The following is a 22,752-nucleotide window of genomic DNA, read 5'->3' on the forward strand; positions in this document are numbered from 1 at the left end:
TACCACACAAATTTGAGACAGAACGTGAGGTCACCTTTCCAGCAGAGCAGGAGATGTGTGTGTGCATCCAGGGCGGGGTGGGGGTGGGGGGATCAGGGTGTGAAGAATGAAGAAGATATCTGAAACAACAGATAAAGAAAACATGCTAGTATTGCTGAAACAGGAGTAAATGTCTTTATTTAGTTCCTTCCCTCCTGGGTTCATTCCAAAGCTTCACACCTCCCCCTCCTGCTGTCAGAACACATCACATGTAACAGAGGCCCAGAAACAATGGTTCTGCCCACACTTCTCCACCTCCTCCCCGCTGCAGAGCACTGTAGGGACAATTCACCTTGTTTGAAAGCCATGGATTTCACACACTTTACAGGCACATCCTCTTCAAACTGGAAACCCCACCAAGTAAAACAGGCTTGGCTGGAAGTTTCTATCTGTGACACATTCTGGGTGCCTCTCTAGAACACTAAGATGCCTCCAAGCAGTTCAAAAAGTTCCTCTCTCCACATCTTTCCAGACAGCCAGTCACTTGGCTGAAACGTGTTTTCAAAGATTTCACAAGTCCAATTTCTACCCATTGAGATAAGCAGTCCAAAAAAATTAAGGCGTGGGGGGGGGCATTGAATGAAAGGGTAATAAAGCATTTATTAAAGTTACAATAACATCTCAAAGAGACCCGTCAAACTTCTGGAAATGCTTAACCAGGCACAAGTGTGAGAACAGTCGTGGCCCCAGTTGCTGAGGGCAAACACACCTTCATTCCCAGAGCAGGAAGGACAAACAGGAGCTACCAGGAACATTCCCGCCAGCCTGTCGGCAGGCGCACAGGCCCACTGCAGGTCACACTCTTGTGCTCACCACCAAACAAGGCCCGGGAGCTGTGCAAATGCTGCAGGGCAGAGCAGCAAGCCGGGACTCCCCACATTCACAAACGCCACACTCACACTGCACTGATGTACATTCGTACATTACCTGCTAGAGATCCAAAATCAAAGCAACTGAAAAAAAAAGGATGCCCATGCATTCCAGACACTGCGCAATCCTATGTTAAGGCCACCTAAGTCTTCTCCCTGCCTCAGCTCTGCATCTGTCTGCCTAGAATGTATAGTATGTGTTCTTTATACCACCACACTCCAAAATCTGCATGTCCTTCCCGTGGAATTCTCTCGGGACATAGTCCCACTAACCACTCATGAGTGACAACAGTTATTTTATTCCACACTGAGGGGTCAGGTTCTGAGGGGCTGGGCGGGGTGGGGAGTTAACAGGTAAGCCAGGGATAAAGAGGTCACATGGCCAAATGAGGCACTTCTAAGTTGGGGCAGAATCCAGAGGACTATTCACCAAGTGCCTGGCGGGAGGCTGAAGGGGCGGAAGCCTCAGTTCCAGAAGACCCACTGCAAGTGCCATCCCCGACCTGCCAAGGAGCCATGGGCGCTCAGAGGCCTGCTGCCCCCCAAAGCCTAAGGTGAAGGCAGCCCTCACTGAGAAGGCCACATAACACTTCTGGGGTGTGTTTCTCCTGGATTCTGGAACAGCTAGAGGCCCGTCACCCCAGGGAACTGTGGGGAGGCTCTGTTGCCGCCAGAAGGTAAGCTCACACATGCCAACACCACACACAGTGCACTCTGCAGCTAGACTGGGGTTCCCTGACCCTGCGACTCCAATGACAGGCGACCTTAAGAACTTCTGGGGCTTGACAGAGAACAGCCAACATTTTATCTTCCAACCAAGAGCATTTTAAAAAATAAAAATATTGCCCTCTATTAGCACCTTCGTTACATAAAAGTAATTTTATCACCCAAATTAGGAAGGACATTATCTCAGAATAAAATATAAATCTTCAGGTTGAATAAACTTGACTGTCAGTTACTTAATACATGTCCTTATCCTTATGAACCTAAAAGGAGCCTCTGTGCCAGGGGCCGATGCTGTCGGCCCCCATGACTGTCATTGCCCCATGAGGTCCCAAAGGTCACAGGCTCTTCCAGCACCATCACCACCTCCAATGCAACCCCACTGAGAGGAAGGACCAGAGTCACACCAGAAGTTTACAGCCACAGGGACCGCTGAGAACAGAGCGCCTTCGCACAGGTCCCACGGGCACGCGCAGCCAGAGGGCTGCGGAAAAGCATGGGAAAGCCCTTCTCTCTAAGTCTGAGTTTCCTCAGCTCTGACCTCACTTGCTGCATGTTCTTCCCCTTCTACTGCTGCATGAACACTTGATTTAAAAAACTGATTCAGAGAAAAAGAAAAAAAGAAGAAAGGATGGCCCTTAAGCCTGAAAACAGAAACAGAGTCAGCAACAAAAAACTGCTAATTATCCTCTTTTTAAACTCACCTAACAAGTACCTGCCGGCAGCAACTTACCAAATATTAAAACAGAACATCAAAAACCCAGCATCACTGCCTTAAACCCTCTTCAGGAACATGGCAGGACATAAATAAATAAATATGTAAATAACATAAGTAATACAAAAAGGCCTGGATGGGTCTGGGAAACAGACTCAATACCGGCACCCAGGATGCCAAAGAGGAATTCTCAGAGGCCATCGACACTGCCCCTGACCCCAGTCCCTGCCATATGTCCACAGCTGGTCAGGCCCACAACAGGACGCTGTTCAATGCCCAGGAGGTCTCCCCTGAGTGGGAACAGTCAGGACACTCCTGGCTGTCCAGCTCACTCCCAGGAGTCCGTCGTGCCTTCCCCAGGGAGAGCTCTGGGGCCCGGTGGGCAGAGGCCTCCTCAAGTACCACCATGTTTCCCTGCTACAAGGGACTTTCGGGCCCCATGCCTCAGAAACACAATTTCCTAAAGTGTTCTGACAGAGTTACTCTTTCCTCTTTAGTATCCAATCCTGGGCAAGGAAAGGAAAGGGGGCTTTAGTAAAGTGTCACTCAAACAAGTAGGAATAGCCTTAATCAGCTATCTATACTGTTTTCAGATTCATGTTTGGCAGCAATGAAGTTTCAAACTATAGGCTGAACCTCATGGTTCTCAGGATTCTGAAAGCATCGGCCAAGTCTGGCTGAACCAATGACCAGACCTGAACTCTGCACAGGAAGGGTGGAGGCCCCGGGCCCATACAAACTGGCCCAGAGCACAGCACATTCAAGGGGCCGAGCAGGAGCGCCCCTACTCCCTGGCAGCCTCTCCTGCCTCATACTACCTCCTGGCCAGTTGGGAGACCCAACTACGAGAATCAACTCAGTCCGTTCCTTTCAGAAAGACCCCAGGAAAATGGTTCAATCCCCAGAACAAAGCCCGGCAACTGCTTCATCCAGCAGCAGACCCCATACCACCCTGCGCCGGGCCCTCACCTCCCGCAGCCCAAAGGCCGTGCCTACAAGTGTGCGACTTCTGCAGTGGCACCATTCCCAGGCGTGGCTTTCCAGAAGGTCCAGGGACAGAGGCACCCTCCCACCCGGGGCAGGAGTGGGGAGGCCCCATCCTAACATACCTCTGCAGAAAGCACCCAGTGGGGCAGGTGTGCCATGCATCTGTAACAACGGCCCATCAGGAGAGAACCTGAGCCAAAGGGGCCGAACCAGGGAGGCCCAGAGTTGGAAGAGCTGAAAGGGAAGGTCAACTTACCACCCACTCTAAAACTCCTCTCTCAGCCCTACCGAAAAGGTGACCAACCACTGCTTCCCCACCTCCAGGGACAGGAAGCCCCCGCCAGTGGCCCAGTCTACCCCTGGGCAGCTCCAGCTTCCCTATATCCAGTGAGCCCTACCTCCCCACAGCTCCTGCCACAGCCTAAGCGTGGTCTCAGCCCTACCCAGACTGCCACAAAAAACACCCTGAGTCCCTTCTCAGCTGAAGCCCTGGCAGCACTTGACTCTGACCCCAAGAACCCTCATCAGCACCCACAGCCCGCAGCTTACGGCCTCACTCTGACCAGCCCCCCGCTCTGCACAAGCCCCGGCAGCCAGGGGCCCAGTCCTTCAGCAGCAGCACACAAGCCCAACATCAGGCTCAGCCAGCCATGCCGCACTTCGGTACGGCCACAGCTTGTGACAGGGTCACTGTAGCCCCACAGCACCTCCGGTGATTGTGCCTACCCTCTGAATCATTCAGGGCCTCTTCTCCCCTCAGACCTCATGCATGCACCTGCAGGTCACAGCCTGGCCTTCTGGCCAAGCCATCCAAGACACACAAGGTAGGGTTTAGAATCCTATCCTCAAGCTGCATTAGACAGTGACAGACACCACTTGTCTCCGTGGCTAAAACCTACATGGCTGTTAGTAATTAAGTAAACCTGTATCCTTAATTCAATCATTACAAATTAGATAGCTCTTATGACAGAAAACCTTGGCACAGATTTGAAATCTGCCTATTCCTAAACACTTCTGAAGGTTACAATCACCACGATTCCATCCAATGGTCACCAGGGGTGGTTTCCCAGGAAACAGCATCACCTGGGGAGCTCTGAAGAGGCAGCCAATGGCCTACCTCTGCGGACGCAGCCACGTACTGAGCCGCACAGCCTGGGCGTGGGTGAGCCCTGCCCACAGCCACAGACTCGGGGATGAGAACTCTGCTTGTCTCACCCCCAGCACCCCTAGCAGGCCGGGGGAAGAATTCTGACCTGGCTGCTGCCCCCATGCTCAGGTTCTAGGAGCAACTGCCAAGACATGAGGTCCAGTAAGGCAAAGAGCAATCAACCGCGCGCTAGATGTTTTGTCCACTGGACACCAAGCAACAGAAAGCCTGGAGCCATCCCGAGGACACGCGAGTCCCCCGTCGGGGAGCGTGCAAGGACCAGAAGGCAGCGCCGCAGGTGTCTCCTTCGGTTAGAACTGGCAGTGAATGCTGTGGGAGCGTCCTTGGTCCTAATGCAGGCAGTCATCTGACTGGCTAGTTCCTCGGTGCAGGCCTCCTAAAATCAATTCGTGTCTGGAAGCTCTTCCAAGAGAAAGGGCAAAGAGTTCACGAGACCTGCTGGCGTGATGCGAGGCACAGGTAGGTACAAGAAGAGGTGCAGCGCTGCGGGAAGTCCTCCACTTAGACTCCAGCCAGATGCAGGCACCGACTGAGCTACCACAGCTGGTCCATGCAGCCCAGAAGCCACCCTGGGAGGAAGGCAGTTAAGAGACGACACTGCCACGAGAGAACACAGGGAGTGGTAGGGAAGAGCTGAGTGTAGACAAATACCACAGGTCACCCCCAGGAGCAGGGAAAACAGACTAGCAAGTTCATGAACTGCATTTCTGTACTCTACCTTTTTTTTTCTTTTTTCTTTTTTTTTTTTTTTTTACCAAAACTCTCTTTTCATTTAGGTATTAGAAGGCTTTAATCAAACAATGAACTTGAGAAGTAAAAATATAAACAGAAGCACAGTTCTGGAAAGTGCTAGGTGTCCTCCCCGCTGGAGCCATGAGCAGGCCAACTCAGCCCGTACATACACACACCACAAGGCCCACTTTGTGAATATGCTACCATGAGAATCCAAAACAGAGATACTGAGGAAGGACAAAATGAAGTTTTGTATGGACTTTTCAGCTGACAATGACCCCAGGACTGTCCAATGCCCCGAGCACCTGAGATGGAATTACAATCCACGAGAAAAAGGCCACTTCTGTTTCACCAACAGCCAAATGGGATTCCGTCAGCAGCACAGACAGGATGTGGTTCACAGGGGCAAGAATCGGTGTCAACTTTCACTGCAGATCACCTTCCTCCTCACTGCAAGCAACCGCCACGCTTGAATTCTACTCATAAAGCAGGAACTTTTTTATGGGGTCTGGCAGAGGCAGCGAGGGAATCAGATGGAGTCGGTATTTGCCAAGAGCTCTTCTCACGGCCACACGGCACAGACTCAGCAAGGTCCTGGGGACACCTGAAATGCCATGGGAAGAAAAGGAGACAGAGGGAGGGAGGTTAACCAAAGGCTCGCTGAGATGGACAGACAGAACCACACTGAATGCCCGCGGCCAACTTCCCAATTTCACAGTGGAGAGAGCGGTGCCTGGGGAGGAAGGTCTTGTCGCCTGCTCCTCCCTTCTGTAGAAGGAGTGCAATCTTCACCTGGGGCACCTGCTCACCAAGATGGCGCCACCTTGACTGGGTTTAAGTTCCTAGACAGAAATAAGAGCTGACCACTGAAGGCCCTGGCAGGTGTGAATGACGGACCCTCACCTCCCGTCAGCCTCTGCTCTTGTCAGTCCCGGAAACTCCAGGGGGATCCAGAAGAGACACGCCGAGCAGTCTATGAGGAGAACAGGCTGACAATTCTGCTCTGGGTCAGAAGAGCCCAGCCGGGCCTCTGCCTTGTGAAGCAGGCATGACACCAGCAGCTTCTCTCAGCAGGACTCCAAGTGACCATTAACCAGCCCCTTTGGGGGAGGCTCAACGTGAACGTGTCTTAATGACTGGCTTAGGAAGCTCCAACAACAAAAACACAATAAACTCAAGTTCTGTGAGAGGCAAGGGTTAGGGAAAGGTTTTCAACTCAGATGCCCTCGAGACCCAGACAAGGAGGAGGCTGTGTGCAGGCAGGTCACAGACAGCCCACAGCAGCCAGCTGGAGGCACACAAGGTCCACCTCTGAGCCCCAGAGAGGGCCTTGGACAAGAAGACCCAGTCCAGATCAACTGCAAACAACCTGGCCATCGATTGATTAATTCATTAGCAAAATCTTTCTTCATAAATAAGCAAGCTATGGAGTTTATTCTAACAAAAACCAGAGGTATCACACAATAAATGTAATGGTAATTTGAGTGGAACTGAAGAAAGGGAATGAGGACCCCTAGAGGAGGAAGGGCCTACCACCTGTTGTCAGGAAACCGTTTAAAAACCATGCGAAAGTGAAGGGCTTTGGGGTCAAGAAGCAGAGCAGAGAGGTAAAGAGACTATAATTCCAGAAACTTCCAACGTGTACTTTTATATATTTCTTTGTATCGATTCTTGGTGTCTAGGAATTTGAAAAGACCACTCTGGAAGTATTCTGGAAACGGCCTAGCCCTAACTGCACATTCTAAGTGCTTTGTTGGAAGAGGTTTTTTTTAATCACTATAGTTCGATTCATTCAACTGACCCACACAAGTCAGAAGAGAACTCAGGCCACTTACTTCTGGCCTCTTTAAAGACCTGCAACGCCTCGGGGTCCACCTTCCTTCTGCCTCTTGACTCTGGGCCCAAGGATTCCCACTTCACCAGGTTCAGGTTGGCTCCAAATTCAACAAGCAGGCTCACGAAGGCTGCCTCACAGCCATGACGCAGGACAGCATCCATGACACACCCGGGGGAGCCCCGGTAGAAGCCCTGCGTGTTGACGGGACCATTGCAGTTGAAGTCAGGGTTCGCCCCCGCCTGGAGAAGCAGCTTGAAGCACTGGAGGTTGTGGTAGGCCGCGCTGATATACAAGGGGCAGACCACCAGGGAGGTGAGGCGCCGGGAGAAAGGGGGCCGGATGTCAGGAGTCAGGTGGTGGTTGACGTCGACGTCAGCCCCATACCTACAGGGGAGACACAGGGACAGTGAGACCTTGTGGTGGAACGACCAAAGCCACCAGACCCCCACAGCACTGGAGACAGGCCTGACCTCTGTGAGCACCAGGACACCACTCAGGAGACACCACCGATCACAGTGGCCTCCTGACTTGCAGAGCTGAGACCATTCCAAACAACTCGGAACCCTCTCACACAAACACTCATCAGGGAACTCTTCAGAGCCTCTGAAGAGCGGACAATCTTATGGCTAGTCAAACTACTTCAAAACAAAGGATAAAAAAGGAAAATTTCCAAATTCATCTTGTGAAATTGGCAGAACAATCCCAAAATCTGACAAAAGCCACACCATTAAAAAAAACAAAACAAAACAAAAAAAACAAAAACACCTACCAACTATTTTCACTTACGAGTATCAACCTACCCACCTTCAATAACATGTTGGCAAAGCAAATCCAAAGTATGAACCACAACTTCATGCAGGTTATTCCAAGAATGCAAGGGTGGTTCCAATATTAGAAATTCTAAGAACCCTGTCCATCATATTCACAGAACTAAGGGGAAAATCACGATTACCCTTATAGATGGAAAAAAACGCGGCATGGGACAAAACCCAACACTAACGCAGATTTATAAGTACTCAATAAAATAAGAAGTGATAGACATTTCCTTCACAAGATAAAACCCAGATGTTGGTGTCTCACCTAATAGGGCAAGGGGTGGCTCTCCTATGGGCTGGGGCGAGCCATCTACACCCACTCTCCAGCCCATTCTTATTCAGGCATTTTAAAGATTTATTTATTTACTTGAGAGAGAGAAAGTGCACAGCTTGATCTCAAGACCCGGAGGATCATGACCTGAGCCGAAATCAAGAGTCAGACAACCAACCAACCGAGCCACTCAGGCACCCCTAAATTTTAAGTAAGGGTATTAGTGCAATCCGACAAGAGAAAGCAATTAGCTGATGAAGATCATAAAGAAAGAAAAAAAAGCTTTCCCTATTTACAGAGAACATGACTATGTCTGGAAAGCCCTGAATAATTAATGAAAATACAATAAGCAATGAATTTATTAAATACTTTAGTAAAGTTACAAAACCAATAGCCTTCATACATACAAAAATAAGTTCAAATACAAAATGGAAAACACCTTACTTATGAAAGCAAAATGAATTTTCGAATGAGAGATCTAAGCATAAACTTAACAGTACAAATCCAAAATTTGCATAAGGGAAGTTAAAAAATACTCAAACAAGTGGAACTCGGAAATGAGGACCCCCACCACTGCCTTGGAGAGGAGGGCTCAACACTCGTACGAGCTCAATTTTCCTGAAGTTCATTGTATAAGTGAAAATCCCATTCTTGGAGCTAAATAATTTGATTATAAATATAAGCAAAAGTAACATCTCTGCAATTCCAGAAGCTGATGATAAAGTTCATTTGGAAGATGGAAGAAGAAAAGATGTAAAAGCAAAGCTTTTTAACATGAAAATTAAACAAAGAAAAACCTGTGCATGGCAAATAGCAGCAGAAGCAAAGTAAAGCAGTAAGTGGAAAAGTTGGGGGGGATGTTACAAGGGATTAATAGCCTTATCACAGAGAGAGCCAACAAAAGGGAATGATGGGGGTGGGGGCGGGCCGGGGTGGCACAGTCAGTTAAGCATCTGACTCCTGGTTTCAGCTCCAGTTATGACCTCAGGGTTGTGATCCAAGGGTCATGATCCTGTGATTGAGCCCCAACCTGGGCACTATGCTATGCACCCAGTCTGCCTAAGACTCTCCTCTCCCTCTGTGCCTCCCCTCTGCTTGCTCAGGCTCTCTCTCTCATATAAGTAAGTAAATCTTTAAAAAAAAAAAAAAAGCAAAAGCTCAACTGCTCTACAGGAAAATGAGCTAGAGACGCTGACAGCGGCAAGCATCTCTCAGTCATCTGAAAAGATACTCAGCCTCATCATAACACAAACGCAAATTAAAACCACCTTTACACCTGAAACTAATGTAACATTTTACTTTTTTAATTAAAAAAAAAAAAACTACCCTGAGATACTACTTCTCACCTATCACACTGGGGAAAATCAAAATTTTATTAACGAAGCTTTAAAGAAACAAGAAGTCTCATTCAGTTCTGGGGATGATACAAAATGGAAAAATCCCACTAGCACTGGAACAATCCCACTAGGACCCACTAAATTTGGCAAGAACTGGGAAAACTACATATCCATGTACCCTCTGATCCACTAATCACACCCTTGGAATCTCTTCCCAAGTTGCATCTGCAAAATTCCAGAAAGATGCACGCACGCAGCAATTCATTAAAATGTTTTATGTAAGAGCTGAAGGCAAGAAACAACCCACAGGTCCCTCAAGAGGAGACTGGGTGAACAAACCGTGGCCCATCCACATAAAGCAGCACTGAACCCCCATGAAAAGGTGTAAGGAGTGTCACCACTACTCCAGAATGACCTCAGAACACACTTAGGCAGAACAGTCAAAATGTGTACTATGCTACTGTTTATCGGAGAGAAAGTGGTTACAATAAATTCGTGTATCTGATAACACACCTAGACATATGCACGTTATGCTTATTTTTTCAACAATGGAGGGATCAACTATGAAAGCTTAAAAATGGTCATCTATAGGGAAGCTGAAGGAGACTGACACAGAAGCTAGACCTCTTTTAATATATGTTGTTTTACAGACTTGACTTTGGAACCACATAAATAAGTCATAAAACAAATTAAATAAAAGGCAATCCCCAAAAACTAAAAGAAAAAGAAAACCACTTTAGCCCCAACTGTGTATCCAGATGGTGCCATGCAGTCCTGACTGCTGGGGGTCTCCTTTTTCTGGGTGTATTAAACCGCCAGACCCAGCAGCAGAGTCCCCTGGAAGGCCCTGAGATAGGAAGCATAGCTCACCGGCCTCATGCTCAGCTGTCCCCGCAATGATCCCTGCTCAGACGTGAGGAAATCATCTCTTAGGGGACAGGTGCAGGAGCAGCCTGACCTGCCAACCTCATTCTTCAGAATGACTCTAAAAAGGCAGGGGCTTCGGGTTCCCACAAGGGACCTGCCCTTGTCCCTGCCCTCAAGGGAGTCTAAGTATATGACTTACTATAGGGAGTTTGGAGTTCTCCAGCCCAAGTGCAAATTACCAACCTCGGTCCCTTTCATCTAAGCAGAGGCCATGGACTCAAGCACGGAGGGTGGCCTGGCTCAGGGTATCAGAGTCCTTGCAAAGTCGAGAGTGTGCTTGTTAAAAATGCTGCCTGGCATAGGGCGTGAGAGCCCACGTCGGGTGAGGAGTCATATGTGAGAGGCGGCAGCAACATCAGACTGGTTACAGATCAGGATTGGCAAAATAAATAAATGTGTTAAGGCGAAGGGGAACCAGGTCTCTGCTGGAAAAGCAAATAATAAAGTCAGAAACGGAGAAGTAGGATATACCAGATTAGATTAGAAGTATCAGGGTGAACTCAACTGTCAATGTACATAGATACAGAAATACAGACAGAAACGTACATGTAACCTTAGCTCTGCCCAGTTGGAGGGACTGAAAAGAGCAACATCCCATAACCAAAAAACACTATCGGTACCCAGATCTTGGCCTCTAAGCACCACTCTCCACTAAAAAGAAACCAAGATGCTTTGAAGAAATGACTCATTCCAGGGCTAAGACAGGCACAGTACTAGATGAGCCTAGACTATGTTGTTACAAGAGAAAGTAAGAAACTAATCAAAGGCTGCAGGGGACATGTCCTAAGGACAGAGCTAGGCTCCAGTTTAAAGACTCTGTGCAGCCAAATCCGAGACAATCTGAGCATCAAAATAAGTAAACTACTATGGGATTATAACTCCCTGGAAAATAAAACTGTAAGTCTAACACAAATAAATTAAAAATCTGATGAGAAATACGATATATATGTGTTGCATGATCCCTTGCCACAAAATACGAATTAAATAATTACAGAGGGGAAAAAGAGTAGCTTTACAGTGGAGAAACCCAACAGACACCACCTTAATCAAAAGATCACACTGACATCAGCAGTGACGGGCCCAAGGACAACCCTGTGCAACCGGAGAGGACGTAAAGAGCGCAGCCTTGCTCCTGGGAGAGCCCCGCCAGGCACGCATTACGGGCTCCCCTCTGAGTCACCACTAGACAGACGGCGGTACCTACTTCCCTGAGCTTCCATCATGCCAGACAGCCCTCCAATGCCACCCAGGTTTCATCGGCTCGTGTTTCATGGAATTAGGAAATGCCAGCATGGAGAAGCAGAGAAGACGGGCAGGCAGGCAGGTGCCTACAGCACAGGAAACAGCCCTATTTTCCAGGCCATGCTTTAAATGGCCAGCCAGCAGTCCTATTCTCTGGCCTGTCTCTTCAACACATTTGGAGTGTACAAAGGAACTTCTCCTTGAAAACCACATGCCTGCTTGCAGGCAGCGCAGGCCTAAGGAGGAGAAGGGAGGGGCACACAGACCAATGTGTTCCCAGGACCATCCTTTCCCCACTGAAGCCACCGTCAGACACCACAAACGTAAACCTCACCCAGCCTCCTAGACACTCCAGCAGGGACAGGAAAAACGCTCCACACCACACACCAAACCAAGCAGAACTTCCATTTCACTTCACACATTCAACCAATAAAGAAAAAGAGAACTAAAGTTTAAGCAGTGATTTTTTTTTTCCTTCTCCTGTTAGGGATAGGTCTTCCAAAATGTTTGTAATTTTGGGCAATATGACAATCTGGTATTAGCTGGGCTATGGGAAAGACAGCCCTTCATCCACTCATAAAAATACGCTGGATAGGATCCAGTTAATTTTAATCCTGACTGTTTTCCAAAATTCCCCTTCTGTTTTTAATATCTTTGGCAAGGAACCACTGGGACAACTCAGTGAATCAATATAAATTTTGCACATACAGAAACATCACTCCTTTACCTTTTTTTAAAAAACACCAGCAACATTTATCAAGGGAATTTACAAGTAACAAAATGGAATTCACTTGCAGAGAAACAGCAAATCACGGCATGACAGCAGAGAACCCTGCGTGTAAGAACAATGACCTAGGAAGGCAGCTGCTGACATCAGATTTAGATTGTAGTATTTGCTCAGTAACTCAACCATATCTCTCTCATTTTCCAACAGTCACTAAGTCAGTTACCTGGTAATTTAAAAAAGAGAAACCTTTCTGACATGTGTTCTCGCTACCTCATTATAATAGTAACGTCCTAGCTCCATGAGGGAATGCAATGTCTTCGTAATGGTAACACTTTCTCAAATAGGGCATCTGTACACGCACTTCTCAAAGTCAAGCCTGCAGTTAATCCAAAGCAGTTGTGCATCATGAACTGACTGAAAGGCCTTACAAGGATTTCTGGAACCAACATGAAATTTCATTGACTGATCCTATTCAAAAATATTTCCAAATTAATGACTTACATTCTCTAAGATGCAAAGATATGGGACTAAGGTGGCTTAGATGATCAGGCTAAAAATTTTTAAAGAGCAGGGAAATATCATAATACCCTCATTTGTCTTGCCAAAAGCCAATCCCACAGTCATTTAAAAAATAAAAATAAAAAAACTTTAATGTAAAGTATATCCTCAGTACCTAATTCAAAAACGACACACAGACCTAGGCAAGGGGATGCCAGGTCTCTTGCTCCTCAGAACCACGCCCACTGCCGCCTGTAACAACAGGACCCTCACCCAATCCTTTCCACACTGAAAATTGTCTACCTAAACTGTACTCTGTCCAACCACAAGAAATGCCTCCAGAGCAAAGCATGAGAAAAAAGCATCTTAGGTAGAAAAAAGTCATTGGAGACACGGAAAATAAAAATGTAATCTGGTTCAAATTCTTTAAAAATGTAAGGACTGGTACAACTAAAATAAGACCATAAACCATCTAAAATAACAGAAAGGGAAAGCAAACAAATACAGATCATGGAACAAAGATACAAAATAAAGAACAGCTTAGAAACCAAGAGAGAGACATAGACCTAACATCAGCTGTGGCAATTAGGTTAACTGTACTTAAAAAACAAAGAATCCTATACGGTCAAATAAGAAAGGTGAGCACCCAAAGTACTTAAGCCCACGAAGATTAAAAACTGAATGTGACAGAACATGTAAATGAGCCTTCAATGAGACCTACAGTTCCCTTTTGGTTTGATAGTGAGCATAACCAAAGGAAACAACTTTTAGCATCAAAACATAGGAAGCAAAAAACACTAGAAATAAAAGGGGGAAATGACAAATCACAACAGCAATTAGAGACTAACAGACTTCTCTGAACTTGGGACAGAGCTGATGGCTAAAAATGGGAAAAAAGAGAGGGACCACAAGTAAGGTGACTGAGGCTACCACACTGCCTGCTGCAAATAAATACCCGTGGTCACATGCTTTGTTACAAGCATCCACAACATGTGTGACAGTAAAAAAAAAAAAAAAAAAAGAAAGAAAAATTAAAAACTCAAAAGAAGCCCCAAAATGCAAATTATTTGTTCCACATTACCTGAGCACGACAAAAGTAGTTCATAAAAATGTGCATTAAGTTTTTCTCCTCCATAACAACAAGAACAAAAAGGAAATCAACTTCAATAATACCTAACTTAAATATGGGGGAAAAGTTTAGCAAGTAAGAACAAAGCTACAGGTGAAAGAAATAATAACCTTGAAAGTGGACACTCTGAGAAGAGTAATGAATAATCCATCCATCATTCAACTGAAAAAGGAGAAAAATTAAGTAAAATTAAGGAAAATGGGAAAAAATAAACTAGAAATTAGTAAGCAGAAAAAGAAGAGAACTGACAGCGAAGAAGTAGCTCTTTAAAAGGACTAACAGATGGGGCGCCTGGGTGGTTCAGTGGGTTAATGCCTCTGCCTTCGGCTCAGGTCATGATCTCAGAGTCCTAGGATCGAGCCCCGCATCGGGCTCTCTGCTCAGCAGGGAGCCTGCTTCCCCCCTGTCTCTCTGCCTACTTGTGATCTCTGTCTAATTAATTAATTAACTAATTGATTGATTTTTAAAAAGACTAATAGACAATTCTTCCAACACATCTAACTTTCCAGAGAGAGGGGGGTAAATATAGACAACAGGGAAAGAGCTGGCCGCCATGGGAGGGGCCACGTCCTCCACAAGGGCCCGAGCCAGGCGATGGTGGGTGGGTGTCCACAGCACTGACCTGATGAGGGCCTGCAGAAGGTCGGCCCGGCCCACACGTGAGGCATGGTACACGGGGGTGCTGCGGTGGTGCCGGCTGCCGTTGGGGTCAGCGCCAGCTTCCAGGAGGATCTGAGCACTCTCCAGGTGTCCGTTCACCACAGCCACGTACAGGGCAGTCTGTCCTTTCACGTCCACGAGATCCACCTCGGCCCCTTTCCGGATCAGGAAGTCCACACAGTTGCCGTGGCCTGCGGTGGCCGCTATTCTTAGCGGCGTGCAGGGGAGCCAGCCACAGCACCAGACAGACTTCTCGTTGATGCGGCTGAGAAAGAGCACAGGGGAGCCAGGCTGTGGGGGCAGCTGGGAACCCCACACACAGCTCTGCTTCCTTGCAGACTGGTCCATGCCGGGAACAGAGTGCAGGAGGGCAACCTCTTCAGACAGACACCACGGTGCTTCAAAAATGCCTCTGCATGTGCTGTTTTATGAAACGCTGGCTCCATGCATGGGGCAGAGCAGAACTGCAGAGCCCATTCCACAGCGGAGGACCCTGAGGCATAGGCAGACTGATAGTCTCAGAGCTAAGACCTCAGACCTCCCAACTCCAGCTCCACAAAGGATGGAAGGGTCTGCCCAGGGAGGCAGCGCAGGATGAACGGCAACTAGTCGCTGGCAATCTGCCAGGGTCCCGAGGCCCTTTCTCACCAACCACTCACTGTGGTGGCCTAAGGTTGGCCTTGGCACCCTCACTGGGACCGGGTGACCCCTGCGATCCCCCTACCTGTGGCATAGCACAAATGCCAGCCTGTGGGAACTGCTAAGGTCATGCAGCGCTCCACTCCCAGCCAATATCAGCTGAAGAGAATAGGCTATGCTCAGCCCTCATCAAAAGTGACCATCAGGGACGCCTGGGTGGCTCAGTTGGTTAAGCAGCTGCCTTCGGCTCAGGTCATGATCCCAGCATCCTGGGATCGAGTCCCACATCGGGCTCCTTGCTCAGCAGGGAGCCTGCTTCTCCCTCTGCCTCTGCCTGCCATTCTGTCTGCCTGTGCTCGCTCTCTCCCCCTCTCTCCCTCTGATAAATAAAATCTTTAAAAAAAAAAAAAAAAGTGACCATCAGACTGGGACTCCCTGTCAAGGAATGCCACGGCCATGAAGCCCACTGACCCACCATGTCACCGACTGAGACACAGTTCACTTCAAGCTCCTAGGGCAGCTGTGAACAAGCCTGGCCATCCAGCTCACAGCAGAGTGACACAAAATGACACACAGTGGGTCAGGGGCTCCTCCTTCAGCTGAGCCCTGGCTCCCACTAGCCCAGAAGACCAAAGTACTCATGGTCACAGTACAGAGCAACAAAAATCCATCAGCAAGAAACAGATTTACTAAAGCCAAATGTAAGAAGAAAGGAAAAAAAAGTACTTGGAAAAGCAATATGAAAATACCTAGTTGAACTCTATTTTATTCTACTGTTTTTATTGTACTGTTGCATCTGCAAACTTAAGGCTTCCTTTGGGCTTGAGTCATCTGCATTAACTATTCATGTGGAATCCATCTGCCACCTTTGTATGATGATTTCTTTCTGGATATTTAGAGCTTTTTTTAAAAAAAAATACTGATATCTATTCTAATGAAATAATGCTAGGGCATCAGAAGTTAAAAAAAGAAAAAAAAGAAAAAAGAAAGAAAGAAACCTATTCTTGAATTGTTAGGAATACCTCCCTTGAGAGCTATTTACAGAAAGCAGCATTAATTTCAGTATTGACACGCAGACATTTCTTCCATCAATTCACTACCAACTTAACCCCGAAGGGAAAAGAAACACAAAGCAGGAAGGAGTTTTGGGTGGCAGGTCAGCTGCTAATCTAGCTAGGGCTCCAATCTCCAACCCACAAAGCAATCAGAGAACACCCAGAGGGAAGGCAGACTCTGTGCTCTGCCAGGGGTCCCTGGCGGGAAAAAAGGAGTACCAACACCCGCTGCTGTTAAGGAAGAGCCTGAGCCAGTGTGGAGGAGCAGGGAGGAGCAGGTGGGCTCTGGCAGGCAGCAGGCCGGGCACTACAGACACGGGGAAGAAGAAGGTGAGCATACTGCATATTCCTGGGTGATGAGACAGCTGGTCTGAAGCTGAGCACCAGGCCTGGGGAGGGCAGACACCTGGGGACCAGAGACACCAGAGGAGGGTACATCAGGAAGTCTGCACCCACAGCGGGATAAGCATATGAAAACAACAAAGTTAGGGGAACTCATGTATACAGCTTAGGGTAAAGAGCCACAGGAGACTTGGAAGGACGCAGGACCACTCTTGAAGAGAGTAACAGTGCTGCCATCATGACTAATAGCAAGAAAGCTGACATCAGAGAGGGCCAGAAGTTTCCAGAAAATACCAAGGTAAATGACCGAGCTGGATTCGAATTCAGGTATCCCTATCCTCACCACTGGCTATCTCCTAGTAGTCTGACCATTCTCCCTCCATCTCCTCCTCCAACCGTCTTTACCTGCTCACCAGGGAGACACAGTGCCCTCACGGATCACACCCCTCAGCTTCCAGAGGGCCCACCCCAGGACAGCGATGCTCACCTCCGGTAGCTCTCCTCCTGCAGCAGGCTCCTGAGGGTCTGGAGGTCCCCCACGTAGGCTGCATCATGGAGTCTCGTGTCCTCACAGTGCTCCAGCGGATGGTCACAAAACTGCTCCCTCAGCCACTCCTTCAAATTAGGACCTGCACTGAAGAGAGGGGCTCCTGTCAGCTAAGGGAAACCATGCTGACACCAAATGGGACAGGGGTTGGGGGGGGGTGCCCTCTACCTTGAGCCCTTGGTCTTCAGACTGCAGGTCTAACTAACTAAGCTCAAACGTTCCAGAATAAACCATTCCCATCCTCCAGAAATGCCCAGAGCTGAGAAAAATACAAAATGTCTCCCTTAGTGAAACAAGCACATTCCTGACACCACACCTGACAAGGGCGATGATTTTTAAAACGTGATTGGGACAGGAGGCAAGGAGTCAATCCTACTGAAGAATACAGAAGATCCTACATAAAATAGCAAGGTGCAATTTAAAATACATACCAAAAACCCACCACAATATTACTCTGTTTATCTCAAGAATGTAACAATGTCTTGATATTGGGGGGAAACAAATAATCATCGCCTGTATTACAAGAAGACACTTGCATCTGGCAAATTCAACAGGCACACAAATGCTGCTGCTTGTAACATGAATGACTACAGTGAGCCAAACTGGGCCATGACCCCACAGGAGTCGCCATGCGCAACTCATGAGACCGTAACCTAAGATGGGTGTACTGTACTGAATGTAAGTTACACCTCAGTAAGGAAAATGTTAAAATATATGCATATGAACAGAAAGCCAGCTTCACATAATGAAGACTCTACAACTGGAAAACAGTAAAGATTATAGAGTCAACCGTACCATGTGCTTGGACAGGGTGAGTCAATGCTAGAAAAATTTTAAATGATAAGAAATAAATTAAGTGATTTAACAAATCTCTTCGGGGTTTTTATGTGAGATGTGACAAAAATATTATAAAAGTCTATCTGGAAGGGCACCTGGGTGGCTCAGTCAGTTAAGCATCTGACTCTTGATCTCAGCTCAGGTCTTGATGTCAGGGTCCTGAGCCCAAGCCCCACTTTGGGCTCCATGCTGGGTGTGGAGCTCACTTTAAAAAAAAAAGTTTATGTGGAAACATGACTGAAAAAATCACGTTTTTTAGTACATATGAGAAAAAAAAGACCCAACCCATTAACAGAACATATTATCTCTTTTCAGAATAAAAAATAAAACAGAATCAGTTGCCCAAAAAAGACGTTAGTATAAAGATAAATGGGTATCAAAATCTGAGGAAAGAAAGAGTAGTTGCTATAGACTGAATGTTTGTCTCCCCTAAAATATGCTGAAACTCCCCAAAGTGATGGTATTAAGAGGTAGTGACTGTGGTAAGTGATTGCACAGATCATGAGAGAAGAGCCTTTGTGAATGGGATTAGCGTCCATATAAGAGAGACCCCAGAGAGCTCCACACACCCTCCACAGGGCAGGACAAAGTAAGAACACTGCCTCCAGGAAGCAGGCCCCTGGCAGACAAAGAACATGCTGGGCCTAGGTCTTGGGACTTTCCAGCCTCCAGAGCTATGAAAAATAAGTGGTCAACAGATCTGTAAAATCAGATCCCTGTTTACAAATTATCGAGTTCTTCCCCTCACACTGGAGCCCAGAAATCAAGAGTTCTGCGGATATCGTTACAGACAGGGGCTTAAGGAAAGAGTGTGACCACGAACTCCCAGCCTGTGACCAGGCACCAGTGGAAAGCACACCCCTCCACTGGGACTCCTCCCGATGATGAAGTTGCTTTTACATTCACATCAAATCTCTGAAATACCTACTGCAGACAAGGACTGACCGCTGTATAAGAGGGGTGATGAGAAGACTTCCTTGCCCTTCAGGACTCAACAGAACACTGGCAGGTGTACACACACACACAGGTTACTTGAGCTGATCCCACATCCACGCCTGCAGCCGATTAGCAGGCAGCCTCAAGGAAACCCTCAAGGCAGCCTCCACCCTGATCTTCCTTCAGTTAGTTGCTCTCCTCCACAGCAGTTATCCTACAGTTTCACCCGCCTGAGTGAAAAGGCTCAAAGCAGGGGTGAGTAAGATTGAGGAAGTGTAGCGCCAGATGGACAGGTTAAGTGGGAACCACAGACGTTTGTTAAGTTTTTCTCTGGGCCTCCCCTCTGCTGGCCTCTTTTCAACCCACTCCCTGGCCCAGCTAGGCAGTTTCCTCTACACCCAGCTCCAGATCCAAGGACACTTCGAGTTAGCATTTCTCTGATCAGCATCTCCGATGTCAACGCGATTACTTCACATAGGACTCAGACCTTACCTGGAAATCTGTGCCCCTCCATTCCTAGGCCTGCAACACTGTAAATAACGAAACAGTACTGCTCAGACAGGAGAGGTACTGCATACTGGCCAGAGCAGCCTGTGTTCCACACGACTCCCCTCTGTACTGGGAAGCCGTCATCCATCCTCCTCTCGTTCCACCTCTCTCTCACCATCTCTCTCTCACGTTCAAATGACATCCCAGACACTAAAGTCCTGATTCAAAGTATCAACCAAATTCTAGGAGAGAAGGGGCTTTGTCTGAACTGCCCTTGTTCACTGGGGTGTCTCCACCCCGGGCAAGGTCTGGTCCATAGCAGTTCCCCAAGGAAGGACTGCTGAAAGCACGGATGGAGGGATGAAAAGCGCCAAGTCCCCAACTGTCAACTCCTTGGAGGGGTAGCTATGCAAACACCCAGAGGAACGTGTGAGGTCCAGAGCACAGAAAAGCATTTGGTACACAGGGCCAATTCAGCAACGAGCACAGAGGAAATCCCACCACAGGTTAAGAAGGAACCTCCCCTGAACACAGCAAAGAACACGCTTGGCCTGCAACTTCACATCTGCTTAGTAGTTGGGTCTCAGGGTGAAAACCCTGCGTCTGATGGCTCTTCTGAGTGGTGAGCGTGAGCATTTCCAGCTGCCGGCTCTGCTGGTGGGCCACGGGCCCCTGGACATGCTGTGTCACGGACAGCTCGCTGAGAGCGCTGTTATCGCTGTCCCTTGCCTGTGCGTTTGCGATAGCAGCCCATCAAGCCGTGGGTGGCGGCGCGGAGAAAAGACACCTGCCGTCCTGAGGAACCGGCCTCGGGCGGGGGCTTCCCAGACCCCTGCGCTCAGAGCTGGATGACGACCCGTGTCCTGTTCTTAGGGTCCTATCACATTCCCACCGGTTCACAGACCGGCAGTTAGAAAGCAAGTTCCCAGCGCGACGATGTCACCGCGAGGCCGAGGAGCGGGCACACGCAGCAGCCGGGCCGCCCCGTCCGGCGTGCTGCGCTGACCCGACCCCGGCGGCAGGGCGCTGCTCCGTGGGTCTGGCCCTCCGGGGACGGGAAGGCACGGCCCCGGCCCGGGCGCAGCCACCGGGGCCCCTCGGCCAGGGCGCTGGCCCTGTCCTCTGCCGCCCCGCCCCACCCCGCGGCCCGGCGGCTGCACGCACATTACCTGCGGGCCCCGGCCCGGCCCGCCCGTGGGGCCCGCCGCCCTCCGCCATGGGTGCCCCGGACTCGCCCAGTCCGGAGCCCTAGCCCGAGAGCGCCCCGCAGACCGGAAGCAGAGCCGCAGCGACCACTTCCGGCGCCGCGGGAAGGTGGGCCGCCTCAGGGGCGCGGCTTCCGAGGGGCGCGCCCCTCCCTCAAGGGCCTACGGGGCTTGGCGAAGGGAGCCAGCGCCTCCGCCTCCGGGCTCCAGTCGGAACGTGAGACTCGGCGAGGCGGGGCGCGCGCTGTCGGAAGGCGCGCCGTGTCGGGGTCGCGCGCCGGCAGCGCGGTGGTTTCTCTGCGGGAGTGAAGGAGTCTGGGAAAACACGCTCACCTGGGGGGCGGAGCCTAACTCATCCCGATGAGCTCTGGCTGTCCGGACCCGTCCCCGCCCTCGAAAGGGAGGCGTGGCCCTCGCGGTTGTGGGCGGGGCTGAGGGCGGGGCTGCGGGCGGGTAGCGCGGTGGTTTGGAACAGGACCGCATCCCACGCCGGTCGCATTTCGCGGTTCAGGTGATCCCCGCGCTCCTCTGTGGGCTGGAGCAGGCTCGCGAGCGCGTGGATGCGAAGGTGCCGGACGTCCAGCCCTAGTCACCGCAGCAGGTTGTGCGGGCTGGGCGTCGCTGCGGTGAGCATGTATCTACGTGCTGAGAGAGGAGTGCGTTCCCTGAATCCCTTCCATGATGGGGGGGCGGGGCTTGTCTATTAAATATTGCCCAGTGCCTCACACTAAGCATTTATTGAGTAAATTAGGGAACAAAGGAATGCATCTTCCTGCACTCTCGCGCTTAAGCGTTGTCAAACGATGTGTATAGAGTTTGCATTCTTGAGCTCGATTCCCTTGGCTGCAGAGCTGGCCGGCCCTGCGAGGGTGTTTGGTGCGGGAGGAGGGCTTTCTGCAATGCGTTCACACTCGATAAGGGCAGAGAGCTCCCCTGTCAGAGGCTTGGGGGTGACGCCCTCTGTCTCCCACAGGGCAGGGAGCCAGGGGCGTGCCCAGCCCACCGGCCCTCCACCACAGCTGCCACTGGGAACACCCTGGAGCTTCCAAAACACCCCAGCATGAAAACAAGCCAAGCGTTCGTCAGCGGTGCAGTCAGTAAACAGTGTGGTCTGGCCATCAGTAAACAGTGTGGTCTGGCCATCGTGGAATGATACTCAGCCTTCAAACGGAATGGGCATCGGGTGGCTCAGTCCCTTAAGTGTCTGACTTCAGCTGGGGTCGTGATCTCAGGGTCCTGGGATGGAGCCCCTCGTTGGCCTCCCTGCTCAGTGGGGAGTCTGTGAGTGAGTGTGCCTCTCACTCTGCCCTCTGCCTGCTTGTGCTCTCATGCTCTCTCTCTCTCAAATAAATAAAATCTTAAAAAATAAAAGTAAGAATATTCTGACACCTACAACATGGATGAACCTTAAGGACATCATGCTAAGTGAAATAAGCCTGTCACAAAAGGACAAATACTGGATGATGCGACTTATATGCATCACCTGGATGAGTCAAATTCATAGAGACAGAAAATAGCGTGGGTGCCCCAGGCTGGGGAAGGGGAGAACGGGGAGCTGTTTAAAGGACACAGAGGTTCAGTCTGAGAAAATGATAAAGTTCAGGTGATTGACCAATGTACAACAGTGTGGAGGTACTTAACTGTACACTTTTAAAAGGTTAAAATTATAAATAATAAAAAGGTTAAAGGAGTAAAGTTTATTATGTGTATCTTACAACAATTGAAAAATAAATAAATGAAGGAAGCAAGCAAGCTAGCAAGCTTGGCCCTGCCCCACCCCTACTGTGGAGGTCCTGACACAGCTGGTCTGGGGTGTGGCCTGGGAGCCCCTGTCCCACTGGCTTCTGCTGTGCTGGCTTCCCCGGCTACCCGGCAGGCATCAGTGCCTTTGCACTCAGGGGTACATGGCCTGAGCAGAGCCATCACTCTGTGCCGAGCCCTGGCCCTGAGGTTGCCCTCAGAACCCTGTTTCTTCGTGAGAAAGATCAGAGGCCCCACTTGTATGCACAGTCTCCCATTCTCCTCC

General features: G+C 49.2%; 1 protein-coding gene across 1 annotated transcript; it reads right to left on the bottom strand.

The window, feature by feature from the left end:
* Nucleotides 1-151: 151 nt before the first annotated feature.
* ASB1 (ankyrin repeat and SOCS box containing 1) lies at nucleotides 152-21,052 on the bottom strand. Its single transcript, XM_004743729.3, has 5 exons — nucleotides 20,691-21,052; nucleotides 17,200-17,341; nucleotides 14,639-14,941; nucleotides 7,069-7,454; nucleotides 152-5,837 (listed from the first exon to the last, which is right to left on the bottom strand). Exons 1-5 carry the CDS (start codon nucleotides 20,737-20,739, stop codon nucleotides 5,710-5,712), a joined length of 1,008 nt encoding a protein of 335 aa, XP_004743786.1. The 5' UTR covers nucleotides 20,740-21,052; the 3' UTR covers nucleotides 152-5,709.
* Between the last annotated feature and the right edge of the window lie 1,700 nt (nucleotides 21,053-22,752).

This window comes from Mustela putorius, unplaced genomic scaffold, assembly GCF_011764305.1.
Source record: "Mustela putorius furo isolate JIRA1106 unplaced genomic scaffold, ASM1176430v1.1 tig00003869_pilon_pilon_pilon, whole genome shotgun sequence".
NCBI lineage: Eukaryota > Metazoa > Chordata > Mammalia > Carnivora > Mustelidae > Mustela > Mustela putorius.

Coding starts and splice junctions, on each gene's coding strand:
- ASB1 (XM_004743729.3), bottom strand. CDS start 20,739: ATGGCGGAGGGCGGCGGGCCCCACGGGCGGGCCGGGCCGGGGCCCGCA. Junction 14,942..17,199: donor CAGGAGGAGAGCTACCGGAG/GTGAGCATCGCT, acceptor GCTCTTTCTCAG/CCGCATCAACGAGAAGTCTG. Junction 7,455..14,638: donor CTTCTGCAGGCCCTCATCAG/GTCAGTGCTGTG, acceptor TCTCCCCTGTAG/GTATGGGGCTGACGTCGACG.